General features: G+C 37.5%; 1 protein-coding gene across 2 annotated transcripts; it reads right to left on the bottom strand.

The window, feature by feature from the left end:
- Positions 1-6,308: 6,308 nt before the first annotated feature.
- On the bottom strand, positions 6,309-15,338 carry LOC132282412 (thiol-disulfide oxidoreductase LTO1). 2 transcript variants are annotated; one of them, XM_059784086.1, is made up of 7 exons: positions 15,144-15,338; positions 14,777-15,056; positions 13,874-14,130; positions 13,230-13,342; positions 10,226-10,364; positions 6,797-6,953; positions 6,309-6,701 (listed from the first exon to the last, which is right to left on the bottom strand). In XM_059784086.1, exons 1-7 carry the CDS (start codon positions 15,231-15,233, stop codon positions 6,649-6,651), a joined length of 1,089 nt encoding a protein of 362 aa, XP_059640069.1. In that variant the 5' UTR covers positions 15,234-15,338; the 3' UTR covers positions 6,309-6,648. The 2 variants fall into 2 exon arrangements, with proteins under 2 accessions (XP_059640069.1, XP_059640068.1); XM_059784085.1 differs by having other exon boundaries at positions 6,816-6,953; positions 15,144-15,337.
- Between the last annotated feature and the right edge of the window lie 685 nt (positions 15,339-16,023).

Raw genomic sequence — 16,023 nt, 5'->3', positions numbered from 1 at the left:
AATGAAAATTTCAGGAGTAGTCAGGGTAATTTATCCTAAATTTAGAATAGAATGAATTTAAATTGAATTTTTCAAAATAACCCCTAGTAACAAATATATTAAAGGTATAATTCCATAAAAATGGAATTTTGGGGGTCAAAGGACAAAAGAATGGAGTCAAAATAAAAAAATTCAAATTAATGGAATTTTCTCAAAATCTAAGGTGGACATGAAAATTTACTGTACATCATATTTTTATTTCTAAAATACCCTTTTATTGTTATAAAATTATGTTACTACCCCTCATATCTAGAGAGAGAAACCCATCAATGGCAATCTTTCTTCCCAAACAAACAACCAACAAATCTAAGAAATTCATCTAAAACTTCTAGTCATTTGCACTTCTCTTATGATTAAATGGATTTTAAATGGGTTTGCTGGTTAGGTGGGTGAAAGAGAGAGATGGCCAATCAAAAAGAAAGAATTGTTTTTGCTATTGTAGATGAAGACATTCAGAAGGGACTGGTTTAGGGGTGTGAGAGAGATTGATGATGAAATGGGGATTTTTTTTTTTTTTTTTTAAATGGGTTTGCTCTGGAGCAGCTGGAACAATTGAGACTTCTAGTCTTGCGGGCCTTTGGTTACTATTAAAAGTTATTCCACTACACCGGAAAGAGGGCTTTTCACCCAAAGAAAAGAAAAAAGCTCGAGACATTCAAGCACAGGCGTCAAATGTAGAGGCAAAGATTCATAACAATAATAGAAGGGTATTTTAGTAATAAAAAAATGATATACAATAAATTTCCATATCCACCTCAAACTTTGAGAAAATTCTATTAATTTGGAAAACTTAATTTTGAGTCATTTCTTTTGTCCTTTTACTCACTAAACTCTATTTTTATGGAATTATTCCTAAATTAAATTAATAAAATAATATTCTTTTATAATTTTTTAAAAAGAAATGATAGTGGATGGCTGTGAAGATGGTGGTGAAGGTAGAAAGCGGTAGTGGTGGTGTTGAAAGGTGACGGTGGTGACAATGGTGGAAGGCAGAGGCGGTGGTGGTGGTGGAAGCAGTGGTGGAAGGCATGAGTGGGGTAGGCAATGATGTAGAAAGGCAGTGGTGGTGGTGGTGGTGGTGGTGGTGGTGGAAGGCAGTGGAGGTGACGGTGGTAATGGTGGTGGAAGGCAATGGAGGTGACGGCAACATTGGAAGGTGGTGGTGGTGGAAGGCGGTGGAGGCACCGGCAGTGTGGTGATGGTAGTGGAAGGCGACAATGGTGTAGGTGGCGGTGGTGGAGGAAGGTGGCGGTGGTGGAATGCGACGGCGGTGGCTGTAATGGTGACAGTTGGTGGTGGCAATGGAGGTTGCGGTGGTCGAAGGTATTAGTGGTAGTGGTGGGAGGTGGTGGCAGTAGTGAAAGTTGGTGGTGGTGGTGGAAGACAATGATGCGGCAGCGATGTATGGCAGCAACAATGGCCAATATATAAGTTGGATTAATAATAACACACTCGAAAGATCATGCTTGTTTCATTATTTATAAGAAAATGGCTCATTGTTTGTGATATGTGTTTGAAGTCTGCCTCATTTAATGATAATAATCTCCATATACTTTTACTCCAGGTTTATTTACCGGAAAGAGAAAATTTTCTCCAGGAGATTTGTTGGTTATGGTATGTCTGATAGTTTTTGCTTCAGTTGTTCCCCCTGGAGGGACTTTTTTGTGTTGGCATAATTTACGTAAAAAGTGAGTAGAGCTAAACTATGAACTCACTTGTCTTGAAAACGTTAAACCTGACTAGTTCTTTTGTGTTGAGGTCCTATGTTAGGGTATTTATTTGTACGAGCTTATCCATGTTATGTTTAGAACCTGTTAGTCTCATTTTCTATGCACAAATTAAAAGAATGTTTTTATTTATTGTGTTGTGATTTATTCAAAGGTGTTTGGTAATTTATTGCCCCCACAATGTTTGAAAGAAAACAAATAAATACGTTTTTAAAAGAAAATATCGCAAGTTTTCCAACTACAATATAGAAAACAAATGAAAATAATTTGTATCAGCCACAAAAATGGCGGAGAGAGTTGAGTGGTCTCATCTCCCAGAAGAATTCTAGTCATTGTTGGCAAAGAAGAATCTCAACACTCGCGTTGATAATCTCCGACTTCGCTCCGTCTGTGGTTCATGGCGTTCCTCAATTCCTCCCTTCACCAAACCCCCTCCTCCTCTGCCTCTCCTTCTTCCTTCCCCAATCGATCCCTCTGACCTAAATCTAAACCCCGACGGTTACTTAACTCTCACAGAAAACACCATATACCTCCTCCAACCGCCCGATCAAAATCCAAAACTAAACACTTCAAAATCACCCGAGCCTTCCCATTCCATTCCATGGTTGGTTAGGGTTGAAGAGATTGAAAATGGCAAAATTCGTGCCCTACATCCTCTCTCTGGATTCCTTCCCAAGGAAACGTTTCCGAAAGAACTGAACTTGCTCGACTTTCGAATCACTGAAATCGGTAAAGCTTATAGCCTTCCTCATCTAAGAAAAAGTCGCAAGCCTAAGAAAGGTCGTAGTGTCATCGGCTCCATGCTCTGATGCTGATGATTATGCGGTGATGACAATCCAGGAAGAAAGTTGATGTTTTTCATCTAATTGTCTTGCTTCCTTTTTTGTAGTGAGAGAGCAAATATTTTCGTTTTTGCTGCAAGTTAGGAGATAAGAAATGGACCACCATTGACGACGATTTAGATGAGTATAATTATTACGACGACTTTGTGTATCACCATGGACAGTTCTATGCCGCTGACTGTAACGGAAGGACTCTGGTGATCGGTTCGGACTTGAAGGCAAAGCGGATTGCGTCGCTTGGGGATTGTTATGGCAGTGGCGGAGTACGTTTGATGAAGTCTTGTGGTGATCTGTTTATGATTGATAGGTACTTAGGGTGGGAAGAAAACAGTCCCTACCATGATGAGTATGATGAAAATGATCCTTTGCAGGTGGTTTACTTGAAAGTTTTTAAGCTGAACGAGAAGGAAATGAAATGGGAGCGGATTGAAACCTTGGGTGATCGGGTGTTGTTTGCTTGTGATGATTTCTGCTCCTATTCTGTTTCGGCTCGAGGTCTCAAAGGGGATTGCATTTATTTCTCCGAAGAAATGCTTATGGAGGATAATGAAGAAGATGAATGCCCGAGAGAATGGTAGACCAGCTTGGTGGATGGCAGGTGTGGGGCTATTACTTATTTTCCGGACCCCATGAAGAAATGAACGTAACTCTTCACATTGGGCATGAAATAGATACTTCGAAATTTTGGAGGAAAATTCATTTAATGTTGCATTTGATTATTTTGAAATAAATTATAACCATATTCAATTTCAAGACATCAATTCCGTCCGGTACTTCCAAAGATAGTTTTAGCATCTGTTAATGATTTTTCCTCTCATTTGAGTGATCTTTTTATCTGCCTAGCCAAAATTAATTGGAAAATCATTAGAATATTTTAGCAATTCATCAATTTTTGCATGATCTTTACAGGGTGGTTTGTTAAGGGACTTTGAGATGGTAAAGCTTCTAAGATGATTGAACAAGATTCAGACTGGAGTTCGTAATATTTATTACTTCCACTTTTTGGTGTCAATGATCTGTAGTATCATATATATGCAGGGTAAGTTGCACTTTTTCACAGTGGTGCTACTGAACTACTCTATGACTTGTAGTATATATACATTGGATCCTTTTGATTTCATAAAATGGTATGTAGCATTTCACTATTTTTATTATATTAACAGTCTATATGTTGAATTATTAATTAGAATATTGGTGAAATACGATCAACCAATAATTCAGAATATTATCGCAGGAGACCTAAATGAATCACACAATCTACCCTCATATGTATATTATACGCAGACGCACGTATCCTCCAGTCTTTCACACCTCGTATCTCTCAGGCATTCTTCTTTCCTATGTGAAAGAAGGGCGACTCAGTCTGGTAGTTGCCCACATGTCCAAATCAGCTGTAGGCTCGGAAAGCCTAAATAAAGAAGACGGAGCTAAAGAGTGACTGAATTCCTCATGGTCAAGTGCCTGTAGTTTTAAAAATGTACAAATAATATAACACCTGTTATTTAAATGTCACCTTTTTAATTTTTAAAAGTTGCAAATAAGGACATTTTGTCTGAGGAATAGATAAAAGTACGAAAATATCCCAATATTCTTTATTCAATAATAATAATAATAAAATTAAAGAAGTTAAAATTAACTAAATAGAGATAGGCCAAAACTACGTCATTTTGGGTAATGAAACACCATACGCAAACTACTTCGTTTACAAAGCCGTTTCAAGTAAGGGCTTACGACGACGATGAGCCGTTGCTGTCGCCGGCCGCCGGAGGTCGATTTGTTCCGGTGCCCGAGGAAGACAAGAATGAAGAACACGAAAACGAAGAGTTTCGAGGTTTCTTAGTCAATCCAATCTCTTCGTCCAGTACGGAAGAATCTGTGATCAACGGTGGCAGAGATTCGATGAATGTGGAGGTGAAGCTCATGCCGGAGGTTGCGGTTGTTTCCGTCGGACAGAGTCACCAGATCTACGCGGTGGTTCTGAGGGTAAATGCCCCTCCACCAACGCCGGTGGCGCACAATAGCAACGCGGCGCATTCTCTGGACCCGTCGCGCGGTGCGCCAGTCGATTTAGTCGCCGTGCTTGATGTCAGTTTGAGCATGAAGGGCGAGAAAATCCAGATGCTAAAACAAGCCATGTGGCTGGTGATTTCTTCTCTCGGCTCGGCCGATCGGCCCTCCATAGTGCGCATAAGCTGTATCCAACCCAATTCTAGGGAGAGAAAGCCTAGAGAGAGAAAAAGAGATGGCGATCTCCGATGCGATGGTCGGGAACCTGACGACGCTGTACCTGGCGGTGATTTTGGCTATCAAAGTGTACGGCCTGGCGGTTGGGAAGAGCTTTACTGGCGTTTATATGCTGTATGCACTCATCAAACACCTTTGATTCAGTATCTCTATGCACAGAGGTGTCGGCACTTATTTATTGGACCCACATTTGAATAATCAAATCCCTCCCAACCTCACTCGCATGTGCCCCAGCTCTCTCTCTCTCTCTCTGTTTGTGTGTGTGACTGTGTATAATTCAGATGAAGAAAATTGAATAGACTTCGAAGATCAGAAGAAATCGACAATAAGAATGTATGCAACTGACAAGATGGAATTTTGAATCTCTTTCTCTCTCTAAAATTATGGATCCAAGAACTCGTCTTGATCATGCTCTGTTTCAGCTCACGCCAACCAGGACCTGTGAATTACTTGTTCAATTCTCACACAATTTGTCAATTAAGAGTCTGTTACTCTCTCTCATTGTGTTGATTATGTGTTCTTACACTAGTATGATCGTATGAAGATGTGATGTGGTTATCTTTGTTGGTGGCGCGAACGAGAAGCTTGCGTCTGGACTACTTGAACCATTCCTTTCGCATCTCAAATCCGCAAAAGATCAGATTCAGAAAGGCGGTTATTCAGTTACTCTTCAACCGCCTTCAAGAGCCACCGATGGTTTGTGGTTCACCAATATACAAGGGTTTGGTGTAATGATGGGAGAGAGAAAATTGGATAAGTGCCACACCTCTAAAATAAATCGAAATTAAATCTAAACCTCTAAATTTTTCATCATTAATCTTTGGTTTTGATGTAATGATGGTCAATTACAAATTTTTCGATCATTATGTTCATTATTTACAAAAAAAAAAAAAAAAAATGTACTTTAAAAAGTGTGCAAATATCCCTTTGGGCATTTTGGATAGTGCAAAAGGATATTTTAGGTAATAAAAGGCCAACTTTTGCTCACATGCACGACACATGCCAAATTTGTTAGTAAAAAGCTCTTATTTGCAACTTTTTAAAACTAAAAATGTGACATTTGAACAATAAAAGTGTTATTTGCACATTTTTTAAAATACTGGGTGTTTTTTGCACTTACCCCATATATTATGCAAAACTCCTCAACCTGCTTTCCTTCTCTCCACTTTATTGCTCTTGCAACCAAATTTTCTGTCTTCAAATAAATTTGCATATTGCCGCGTGAAGGCTTGAACTTCAAATTCCATCTATAAAAAATGGTCTAATTCACTTACAAAGAACAACAAACTCATTTCAAAGTCCTAGTTTGTTCTCAATGATCCATAATCCAGGTTGCAGAAAGAAGACGGACATCAACAACAGGTTCATTACGAACTCAAAACATGGTTTTACAAGTCACTAGTTCAGAGAGAGCTGTTGTTCAAATATCTTTGATCAAAACTCAAAAGGGGGAAAATTGTAACAGAATAATTTAACTTTGTATTGCACATTCCAAGCGTAAATATTATGTACATTATTGCCTATAATATTTAAAAGCAGAGCAAGGGAGCAGCAGCAGTTTCAACCAGTGCCTCACCCTCCAGTACTCGAATGCTTTTAATAAAGAATACCCATCCCCCCATCCCTACGTCTCAAAAGAAATTACTTCCAGTATGTTATGAACTCAAGCTCTTGTAGATAGTAGGAAGCATATGGAACAGTTAGTTTGTAAGCTGCCATAGACGATCCAGGAGCTGTACATGACCTATATACTTAGCAGTGGATGAATCTAATTAGGTTGACTTAAATCATCAGATTTAAATCCAGATGCTCTGGCAAGCTCTGACAATTCTTGCTCTCCACTCAAAACCTGCAAGACGTGGTGTTCTATGAGAACATACCTTTAAAAAATGAGAGAATTTAAGGCACTTATCATGCCAGCCACAATAAAGAGAAAAGGTTCACCACATAAGAGCCTCCCCACCTCGCCATTAATCACCCATGTTGGAAACCCTTCAATTCCAGCATCCGCGCATGCCTTGGCTATTTTAGTTCCTTTCCTATATCCGCCAGGGAAGCATTCTACATAGTCCAATAGCTTTGCTGCTTCACTTCCAAACATCTGCATCAAAAACATAAAGCAGGTGATGCAATAATAATTTTCTGATGCAGGCAGAATTTCAAATTTCCTGCAGCAATGGATTCGTGTTTTTCAAAAACTATCCATATTTTGAAATTCTGCCTGCATCATTTTCAAAATAAATTATATGGTATTGTGGGCAAACCGCTGCTTATAAAAATAAAAGGCATAGTTAGTTAAGAGAAGCAAACCACCTACCTCTTCTCAAATCATGCTCCTGAAGTTATAAAAATGTATTAACAAAATAATGTGGATCCGTTCTTTCTCACCAACATTGAGTTGAAAAGAAAAAAAAATTACCAACCAAAGAAAAAGTAATACTATACAAAAAAAATTCATTTCAAAATAAGATGATAAACACATCCAACAAAATTTGCAACTTGAGATAACAATAACAAATCGAATGTAAAAGTTGCAAATAGAACATCATATCTTTTAGCTTCCACCAACTTCAGTTGTACCTTGCTACATACAATTTTGAAAATCCATCAAGCATTCTGAAAATACTGTTCATCACTCATAAATTGTAGCAACCCATACTTCATATGAGTTCTATTCAGCTCCATTTTCAAATATAATGAGTACAGCCATGAAAGCTACGTTATGACACAATTTTGGTTGAGACGGTGTTTGAATTTAGGAGAAATTTTTCGTTTTTGAGATTCCTAAGAGATTTTGGCCAGTACGTTTGGACGCGGTTGTAGCATTTCCTATTTATTTGTCTATGAGAGCTACAGTGGATCAGCAGTCTGAGTAAGGATGGGGAAAGGAATATGTCAGTGACCTAGCACTAAGGGTAAGCACGTAGCTCGAGGGCATCAAAGACTACTTTCTCTGGATACTACTGTGTAAGTGGCCACCTTGGAAAGGGAATGAGTAGGAAATGCCTGTTATTTGAGAGGACCTGTGATGTTGTGGCCCGAATTTTGTGACGGGTCGTTGGATTGGAAAATTTTTTACCTGTTTTTGCTCATGGATCATGAACCCTAATTAGTCTCTTGTAGCCCGATATATAAGGTCGCTTAGGGTTTGGAGTGTTGTAAGAGAGAGACTTTGAAATTCATACAGAAAGAGAGTTATGGGCTGAAAACTTTTAATCTCCGATTTTAAACATAATGAAAACTTTCGCCGGATCTCAACCGTGGACGTAGGTTGTAGCCGAATCACGTACAAATCTTTGTGTTCTTTGTGTGGTGTGTTTACTTTTCTGTCGTGATTCATGATTCTATCTTGGGTTCGCTGCGTTTGTCGTAACAGAAACAATCCTTGATTCGCACACTGACTGGAGGTTGCAGCTCACTTCTACATTTTTGTTTAGGTTCTCGAGATTCTCAATCACTCTTTTTAGTTATTAAGTACAAGCGAACTGCCGGAAGAAATCGAGATAGGGACTCCAGCGGTTCACGTACAAGTTGAGGCTCGGGCAAGACTGGGCTCAGACAGGGGTCAACTCTTTGGGCTAGGTAAAGCTTGAACTCCATTCCTACAGGCCATGACGAGAATATTCAATAACATGCCCAAAAGAAGTATTAGAAAGCCCCGTTGCAGGGGATCAATAAAGCAAGGAATCAATATGGGAACGAAATACACATATGGTGACTTTCTCAGCGCGCCGCTTGAGTGGCTTCAATCATGAGTTTAAAGTAACGTAAATGGCCATATAATGAGTTTGGGGGCTGGTATTGGTTCACTTGCGATACCAGTTCTCGTTGCTCAACTCCGAGATGTATGACATCAAGAAAGACTCGACTTTCTGATATATAACTTTCTGAGCTCTTTAGTTTCCCCCCACCCCCCCCAAAAAAAAGGGGAAAAAAAGAAAAGAAATACCCATTCTCGTTGCTCAACTCCGAGATGTATGACACTCAAGAAAGACTTGACTTTCTGATATATAACTTTCTGAGCTCTTTAGTTTCCCCCCACCCCCCCCCCCCCCCCAAAAAAAAAAGGGAAAAAAAAGAAAAGAAAGGGAATATGAACCAACATTACCCAGAGAACTGATTGTTTCATTTATGACAAATATATAGCCTTGGGGAGGCCCGCAGGCCCGAGAGTATTGAAGAAAATTATCTTAATGCATTGAGTAAAAAAATTCTAATAAATGAATATTATACTATGACTTTGAGAAATAGCTTGGTCTACTAGATCCAAGTCCTCAAGCTGCAACAAGAAACAACAGCAACCCTCATCAAACTCTTGAAATCAGTTGATTAGTCTAAGGTACTGTATATTGAAAACTTAATGGAGGAAAGTGATAACAATATCACAAAGAATGCATTAAGAGAAGCACAAACAACCCGCCCTTGGTTCTACCATGCTCACACCCAATAGCTTCGGTAAGAGTTCAATCCCTCCCTCGCCTCAAACCATAGCACGCTGTGCCATGCACCTCAAAAATATAAGAAAGATATATTTCATGTCCTTAAAAGTACCACGAAAAAATATATGAAAATAACCGCAGGTATTTTGTTCCAACTGATAGTCTGTTTTTTCCACATCCGTCCTTATCAACTTTGCCCCTTTATCCATATGAATGGGGTAGGCCATATGTATTCTCTTTTTCCATTCCTTTTAATTACGAGCCATGCTTTCTCGGCATAGTTATCTATTTTAACAATTTTAAATGAAATTTACAGCAAAATAAAGTGGAAAGGTACAGGCATGACAATTTTCTAGAGATGATCATCAATGAATTAAACAGCTTAATTTAAAAAGATGAATGAAATGAGCACATTTGACATAAAGAAATTAATTAGATAATTAAAATCTACAATATATCAAGTCCTTGATTTGTGAAGGTCTTAGTGACCAGTGGCCTCATTATAAAATTGTAATAATAGCTGTTTCCGGACCCTCACCCTGGTTTTGTCAGATGATTCAGAACTTTCATAAGGATTCTTAGTGCTTCTGAGAAAAAAATATCAGTTTTCTTTTCAACAAAGAAAAAGAATACATTTGTATTCAAACATACTATCCATTATGTACAAATACTTGCATTCAGTAAGTCTACAAAAGAATATGTGAAGATTATCAACAATCATCATTGAACTCTTGGAATTAAAGATGATGATTAGCATCTCGTGTCAATGAAATTTATTTCAATTTCTGGGGCTACAAATGCCACCAGACATTAAAGTTGAACATGAGACTATTTCTTACACTCCAACTTTCTGATTGTTAAGCTTTTGTTAACATCAACATCATCCGGTATGTTTACATATAAGCTAAACGAGGCAATTGTGAGAGCGAAGTACCTGTTTTTGCTCTAAACAATGTGAACACCAGAAAGCCCCATACATTTTAGCTCCTACAGAATGTAGATGCCTTGCAAGAGAGAGAGTTATAGGACTTGATTCCGTCGTAATCTCAGTTGTAAATGGTTGTAGATCCAAGCTGTTTGGAAATATGGGGAAAAGATCAAATCAATGTTCCTTTCACATTGTAAGACCAAAACATGCATATCATCTTCAATTATGATGCAAGAACTGACTCGTTTTAAACAATAAATTTCCCCTGAGCTACAATAGACCGTGTCATAACAATAGTTAAATGAAGTAAAGTTCTGTGGCAGCCAACCATGGGGTTATCTTCTAAATCATAAATCCAAGAGGGATCTACCATTTGCATATACTGACCAGTCCTCTTTCCCTCATCAGATCAATTGACCCAATCAAGTATCATGCCTTTCATCAAGGTAGGATTCATCACACATTCACTTCAATGGTTTTAAAATTGGCGAACATGAAAACCTTCAGTGACCCCTAATAAGGGGGTAAAGTGCATAAAACCCCCCTGAACTATGATAAAGTTACCGAAAAAGAGGATTACGATATTACCCTTGAGTGGAACTATTGGTGTTGTCTTAACTCAGCTGCTGACGTGTCAAAAAAATCTAAACAGTCCAATAGAATTTTGACAACACATCGCTACCTTATCAACTAACCACCACTCATTTAGCGCCAAACACGGCCTTACACATAAGGCTTTCTCTCCCTGTACGCTCTAGTTTTCCCACCGTTGCCGACATTGTCGACCTCCAGCAGCCAGCAGCTGGTCTTCAATGAAATTCTCGGTTTGGGTCTTCAAAGATGCTCACGGTACTGGGTCTGTATGTTGCTCGCCAAAAAGCTTTGTAGGATATATCTGTTTGTGGTTCATCGGAATGATACTTCACTGGTTTGCTCGCGGTGCCGGCGATCATGGAGTTTGAGGTGGGCTCTCACCGGTTTCGCTCCGATTGCATTGTTCATGCTTAGACCTTCTCACCGGTGCCGGTCGGTCATGGAGTTTGAGGTTGGGCTTTCACCGGTTTTAATGGAAAAACCTTCATTTTTTATTGGAGTGGCCGGAAACAGTCCCAGTGCTATCCCCTTTGGCAGTCACAGTAAAGTGTTCCAGCCCTCAATTCTTTCTCGCTATTCACAAGATCGTATCTTTAAGTTCGCCACAATAATCATTTGTTAGTTATAATCTCTCTGAATCAATCAATTACTGCGTTTGAACTCAGAAAAACACTTCGATTTTGACAACAGTGGATTTGGAGCCTGAGTTGCATGATCAACGGGTTTTGGTAAGGTTTCGGTTACCTGGGTTTGAACAGAAATCTCGGTCCTAGCAGTGTTTCTTCTCCAGGGAGGCCCAGTATTTTTTGAGATTTTGGTAAGGTTTTCTTTCTTTCCCTAATTTGGGTAAGTTTTCTAATCTTTTGGGTAAGATCGATTGAAGATTAGAATCTATTAAGTGTGCAAAAATATGAGTCACCAGCTATCTTGTTTGGTTTTGAGGGGAAAAAAAAAGTTAAGGCTAAACCTCCATTTTTGGGAATACAGAGATAAACCAAGAGGCGCCAAGGACTGATTGTATCAATTTACAGGATGTAGGCCATGCTGAGAAACGTGGCGGTGCCGGCTAAGAGCTCCATCGTCAAGGCGGTGTCACGCTTGGCGAGTTTGAAGCGCTTGCCAACTCTGCTCCCGGCGATGAATAAGTTCAGCCAAATCAGCCTGTTCTCGGTTTTGGATGTGGTGCCGCGGTTGTTCGTTCTCGATCTCCATGAAAGATGGAAAGAGAGGTGCAGTTGAACAGAGTACGCAACTGGGGAAGATATATATATGTGTGTGTGTGTATATACATATATGAACTATGTTTAATAATATATATGTACTACAGTCTACAGCATATGTATATGTATATAAGGGTAGCATTGCCATTTTCAATTTACAACATATGCCACGTGACTATTTTACTAAAATTTACCGGAACAGTGTCATCTAGACTTTTTTGCAAAAATTGGGATAGTTTAGAGAGTTTTCTGTAATAAAAAATAAAAATAAATAAAAAAAATCCAGGGGGGTTTCTTGGGAGAGAGAGTAAAGTTCAGGGTTTTTTTTTTGCACTTTACCCCTAATAAGATAATTGAATATCTCAGTGTCCTTTGACCTTTAGTTTGAAAATTTGATTGGTCCAACACTTGTACCAATTTAGATTATGTGTGTAATCTTTGGAAACAGTTAGCATTACCTAAAGTGTGACTAAATTCCCCTCCCAAAAACAGAAAGAAGAAGAAGGAAAAAAAGAAAAAGAAAAGAAAGAAATTTTGTTGCTAAAACAAGCGCAAGCATATACAGCATAACAGCATGCTCCAATGTTTCTCATAGCTAAGAAGGGGATTCAGCATTGATAATGAATTTTACAAAAATTTGGAACCGTAGATTCCATATGGATTCGCGCTAAACCTTACCCACCCTTGAGTTGCCAGTGATTCGCAAAGGTGGAGGGTGAATTTTTGTATCCTAGGCTACTAATATAGGACAAGGTGGAGGATAGGTGGACAAAATTATAAGGAAATTCACAAATAAATAACCATAATTTCTTTAACTTTTCAATAAATATTTCACATATCTAAATATAATAGAAAAGATAATTAAAATTCATGTAAAAATGAATGAATCCAATCTCTATCTAGTCTTTTATTTATTTATTTACTTTGAAGAAAAGCGAGTAATAGCAAATATAGGTGGACAAAATTCTAAGGAAATTCACAAATAAATGACCATATTTTCTTTTAACTTTTCAATAAATATTTCACATTTCTAAATATATTAGAATAGATAATTAAAATTCATGTAAAAATGAATGAATCCAATCTCTATCTAGTCTTTTGTTTATTTATTTACTTGAAGAAAAATGAGTAATAGCAAATATGTTTATGTGAATGAGAGATGATGTCATATGTGACCTGTACATGTATTGGAATACCTTGGGGAGATGGACTGGGAAGTACCATATGAGGTGCTTAAAGCAGCAACCACCAAGGCAGCTAAACAGATCTGTAGACCCAGTGCCTTTTGTATTTCTTGGAACCCAAAATCCTGCAAAAGAACCCCCAAATTAAGATCTTATTGTTTTCATTATTGTTGTTGTTTTTATTTTTAGTTTTAGTTTTTTGAGGAGGGTGTAACTAGCAAGAAAAGGAAAAGTAAATATAACTTTAGTTAGGAGAGAAAAATAAATAAATGAAATAATAGTGCCAACCTCTCCTCTTATTTGGATAACTTAGGATGAAAGCAAAGAAATTTATAGTGGTAACCCCCCTTTTGTTTGGGAAGATTGAGAAAGGGGAAGAAATAAAAGCAATCTTTATTATGAGAGTAGGAGTAACAAAGGAGATTACTTGTCATAATAAGTAGGAACAAAACAGGTAATCAATAACTACCCTTTTCTTACTCTCCAAATCCTTCCACTTTCTGGAGTAAAAGAAAAACTGAGTTATGAGGAAGTGATGTTAACCCTTCCTCCATCCCTTTCCTTCTTTTTCCCAAGTACCCCAAACCAGACAATCTTTAGTTACTGACAGATCAAAGAAAGGATTAATTTATTTTATTCGAATAAGACAAGTAAACCTTTAGAGTGATGAAAAACAAGCTGAGCGACAACAGTGCTGACACTAAACAGTATGAGCATGATGCTCCAGCAAACTTTGTGCTTAAAATGTACAAGAAGTACACACTGGCAGCAGCCATGGAGGTAGTGCTACCAAGTAAAATTAAACGGCCATTAGTTTCATCCATCCCGAAAGGCATGTTCTTTCCAGCCAACTGTACACCAAGTATTGTAACTAATCCATATGCGACCAATCCAATCAATGGAAGAGGAATACCTGGCAAATGCAAAAGGACTGTCAATGAAATCCCCTTTCAAACATGTCCCTGCAATTTGTGGTCTAAAACCTTCACTCAACTAAACACCTACTCGATGTAAAGTTAAGAAATTTAAGAAGTGACAGAACATGCATAATCAAATAAAAGAAGGTATACGCATTCGGGGGAAAAATAAAAATCTAGATTCACAAAGATTAGCTTTAACAGGAAGCATTTTTATTTAAATGGTAGATGCATAGTGATAACCTTCCCATATGAAAATAAACCATTCCTTGCAGTGTGGTACGGTAGGAGGAGAAAACAATGACTTTGTTAATTTGAAATAGCTTCCCTTCGACAAGTCTAATGATCAAAAACATGTTTACTGGCCAGTTTAAACTCCAATTTTAAATTTTCCATAGGCCCAGTACAGGGAAAGTCCCAATGAAACATGCCCCCAAAACCCTGCCATCTCTTAACAATCATCAATATATATATATATATATATATATATATATATATATATATATATATATATATATGTTATTCTTGCAATAAATTTCACAACAATTAATCAATTTACTATTCCAATCTCAAATCCACTAAGCAAACAACAAACCCAGAACGAACTATATTATTTATAATATATGTATGAGAAAAGAATACCGAAAACAGCAGCGTAATCGCTATTGAGGATGTCAGTGCAAGTGCCACCGCCAATGGGGCAAAAGGCATCGGAATTGGTGAGTTTGAGGTAAGTCAAGTAGGAGGTCTCCAGAAACCCTAGGCCTCCGAGACCTGCATACCAATTGTATGATGAAATGCTCGTAGACCCAGAAGATGAGGACGACGACGACGAAATGTTGTCAGCTTCAGGCTCCACATCTCTAATTGGGTCCGACGAGCAATTTACACGAAGCATCAATACTCGCCCAGCAAAACCATTCTTCAATAATTAAATGGAAAACAATGTGTCAATTGATCGTCAAAGCAGATAGATACATGCGTTTGTATATATATACAGAAAGAGTACCTTGAATTGGGTAAGGGCAAGAGAACGAGGAGAGCGATGAGGGGTCCGAAACAATAACGACGGAGATGGAACGCTCGCGAAGCTCGCCATCCCAATTCAACCCTAAAACAACCTCTTCTCTTCTTCTGATCACTGATAAAATTACTTCAATCAGTTGTTTCTCTTTACTGCTTGCGATCTTTTGTGTGCAACTATAGATTATAGTTCTCTTAAATAATAATAATAATAATAATAATAATAAATAAAACAAAATTAAAATAAATAAATAAATGCAATTAATGCTTGACCTCATGATAATTGTCACATTCTTTCATCAAATTTTAGCAGACAATAAATAATGCACAAATTGTATTGTGTAGTAAAAAATATTAAAGTGATCCTATTGTTAAAAAAAATAAAAAAATTAAAATGTCATAAAATAAAATTATACAAGACAAACATAGACGGAAAAATTATGAAAAGAAAGAGAATGTTAAAGTTTGACTGTGAATGTAAAAGTGTGATCATTAGACTCCGTTTGTTTAACGTAAAATATTTTTTTTTTTAGAAAAATATATTTTTTTTAGGTAACATATATTTTTATTTTTACTTTCTTGATATTTGACAAAGATCTACCTCAAAATTGAGGTCGAATCCGTCGAGCGGGACATGTAAAATAATTTATCAAAAATTGATGAATAAGATATCTTTGTTAAATTTTATTTTATTTTTTTCTTTGTAAATATTTTACGACAACTAAATACCAAAAAATAAAAAATAAAAAAATATTTTTTGAAAAATATTTTACCTCCAAACAAACGAATCCTTATGGTTTGCTGCCAATTAACTTTGATACAATTATCTTTTAAATGATTAGAATGACAAAAAGACACTCAGTTGA

The sequence above is a fragment of the Cornus florida genome, unplaced genomic scaffold, assembly GCF_030987335.1.
Source record: "Cornus florida cultivar Cherokee Brave unplaced genomic scaffold, ASM3098733v1 CherokeeBrave_3.0.0_Hap2_Chr11, whole genome shotgun sequence".
NCBI lineage: Eukaryota > Viridiplantae > Streptophyta > Magnoliopsida > Cornales > Cornaceae > Cornus > Cornus florida.
This window is presented reverse-complemented; position numbering and strand designations above follow the sequence as displayed.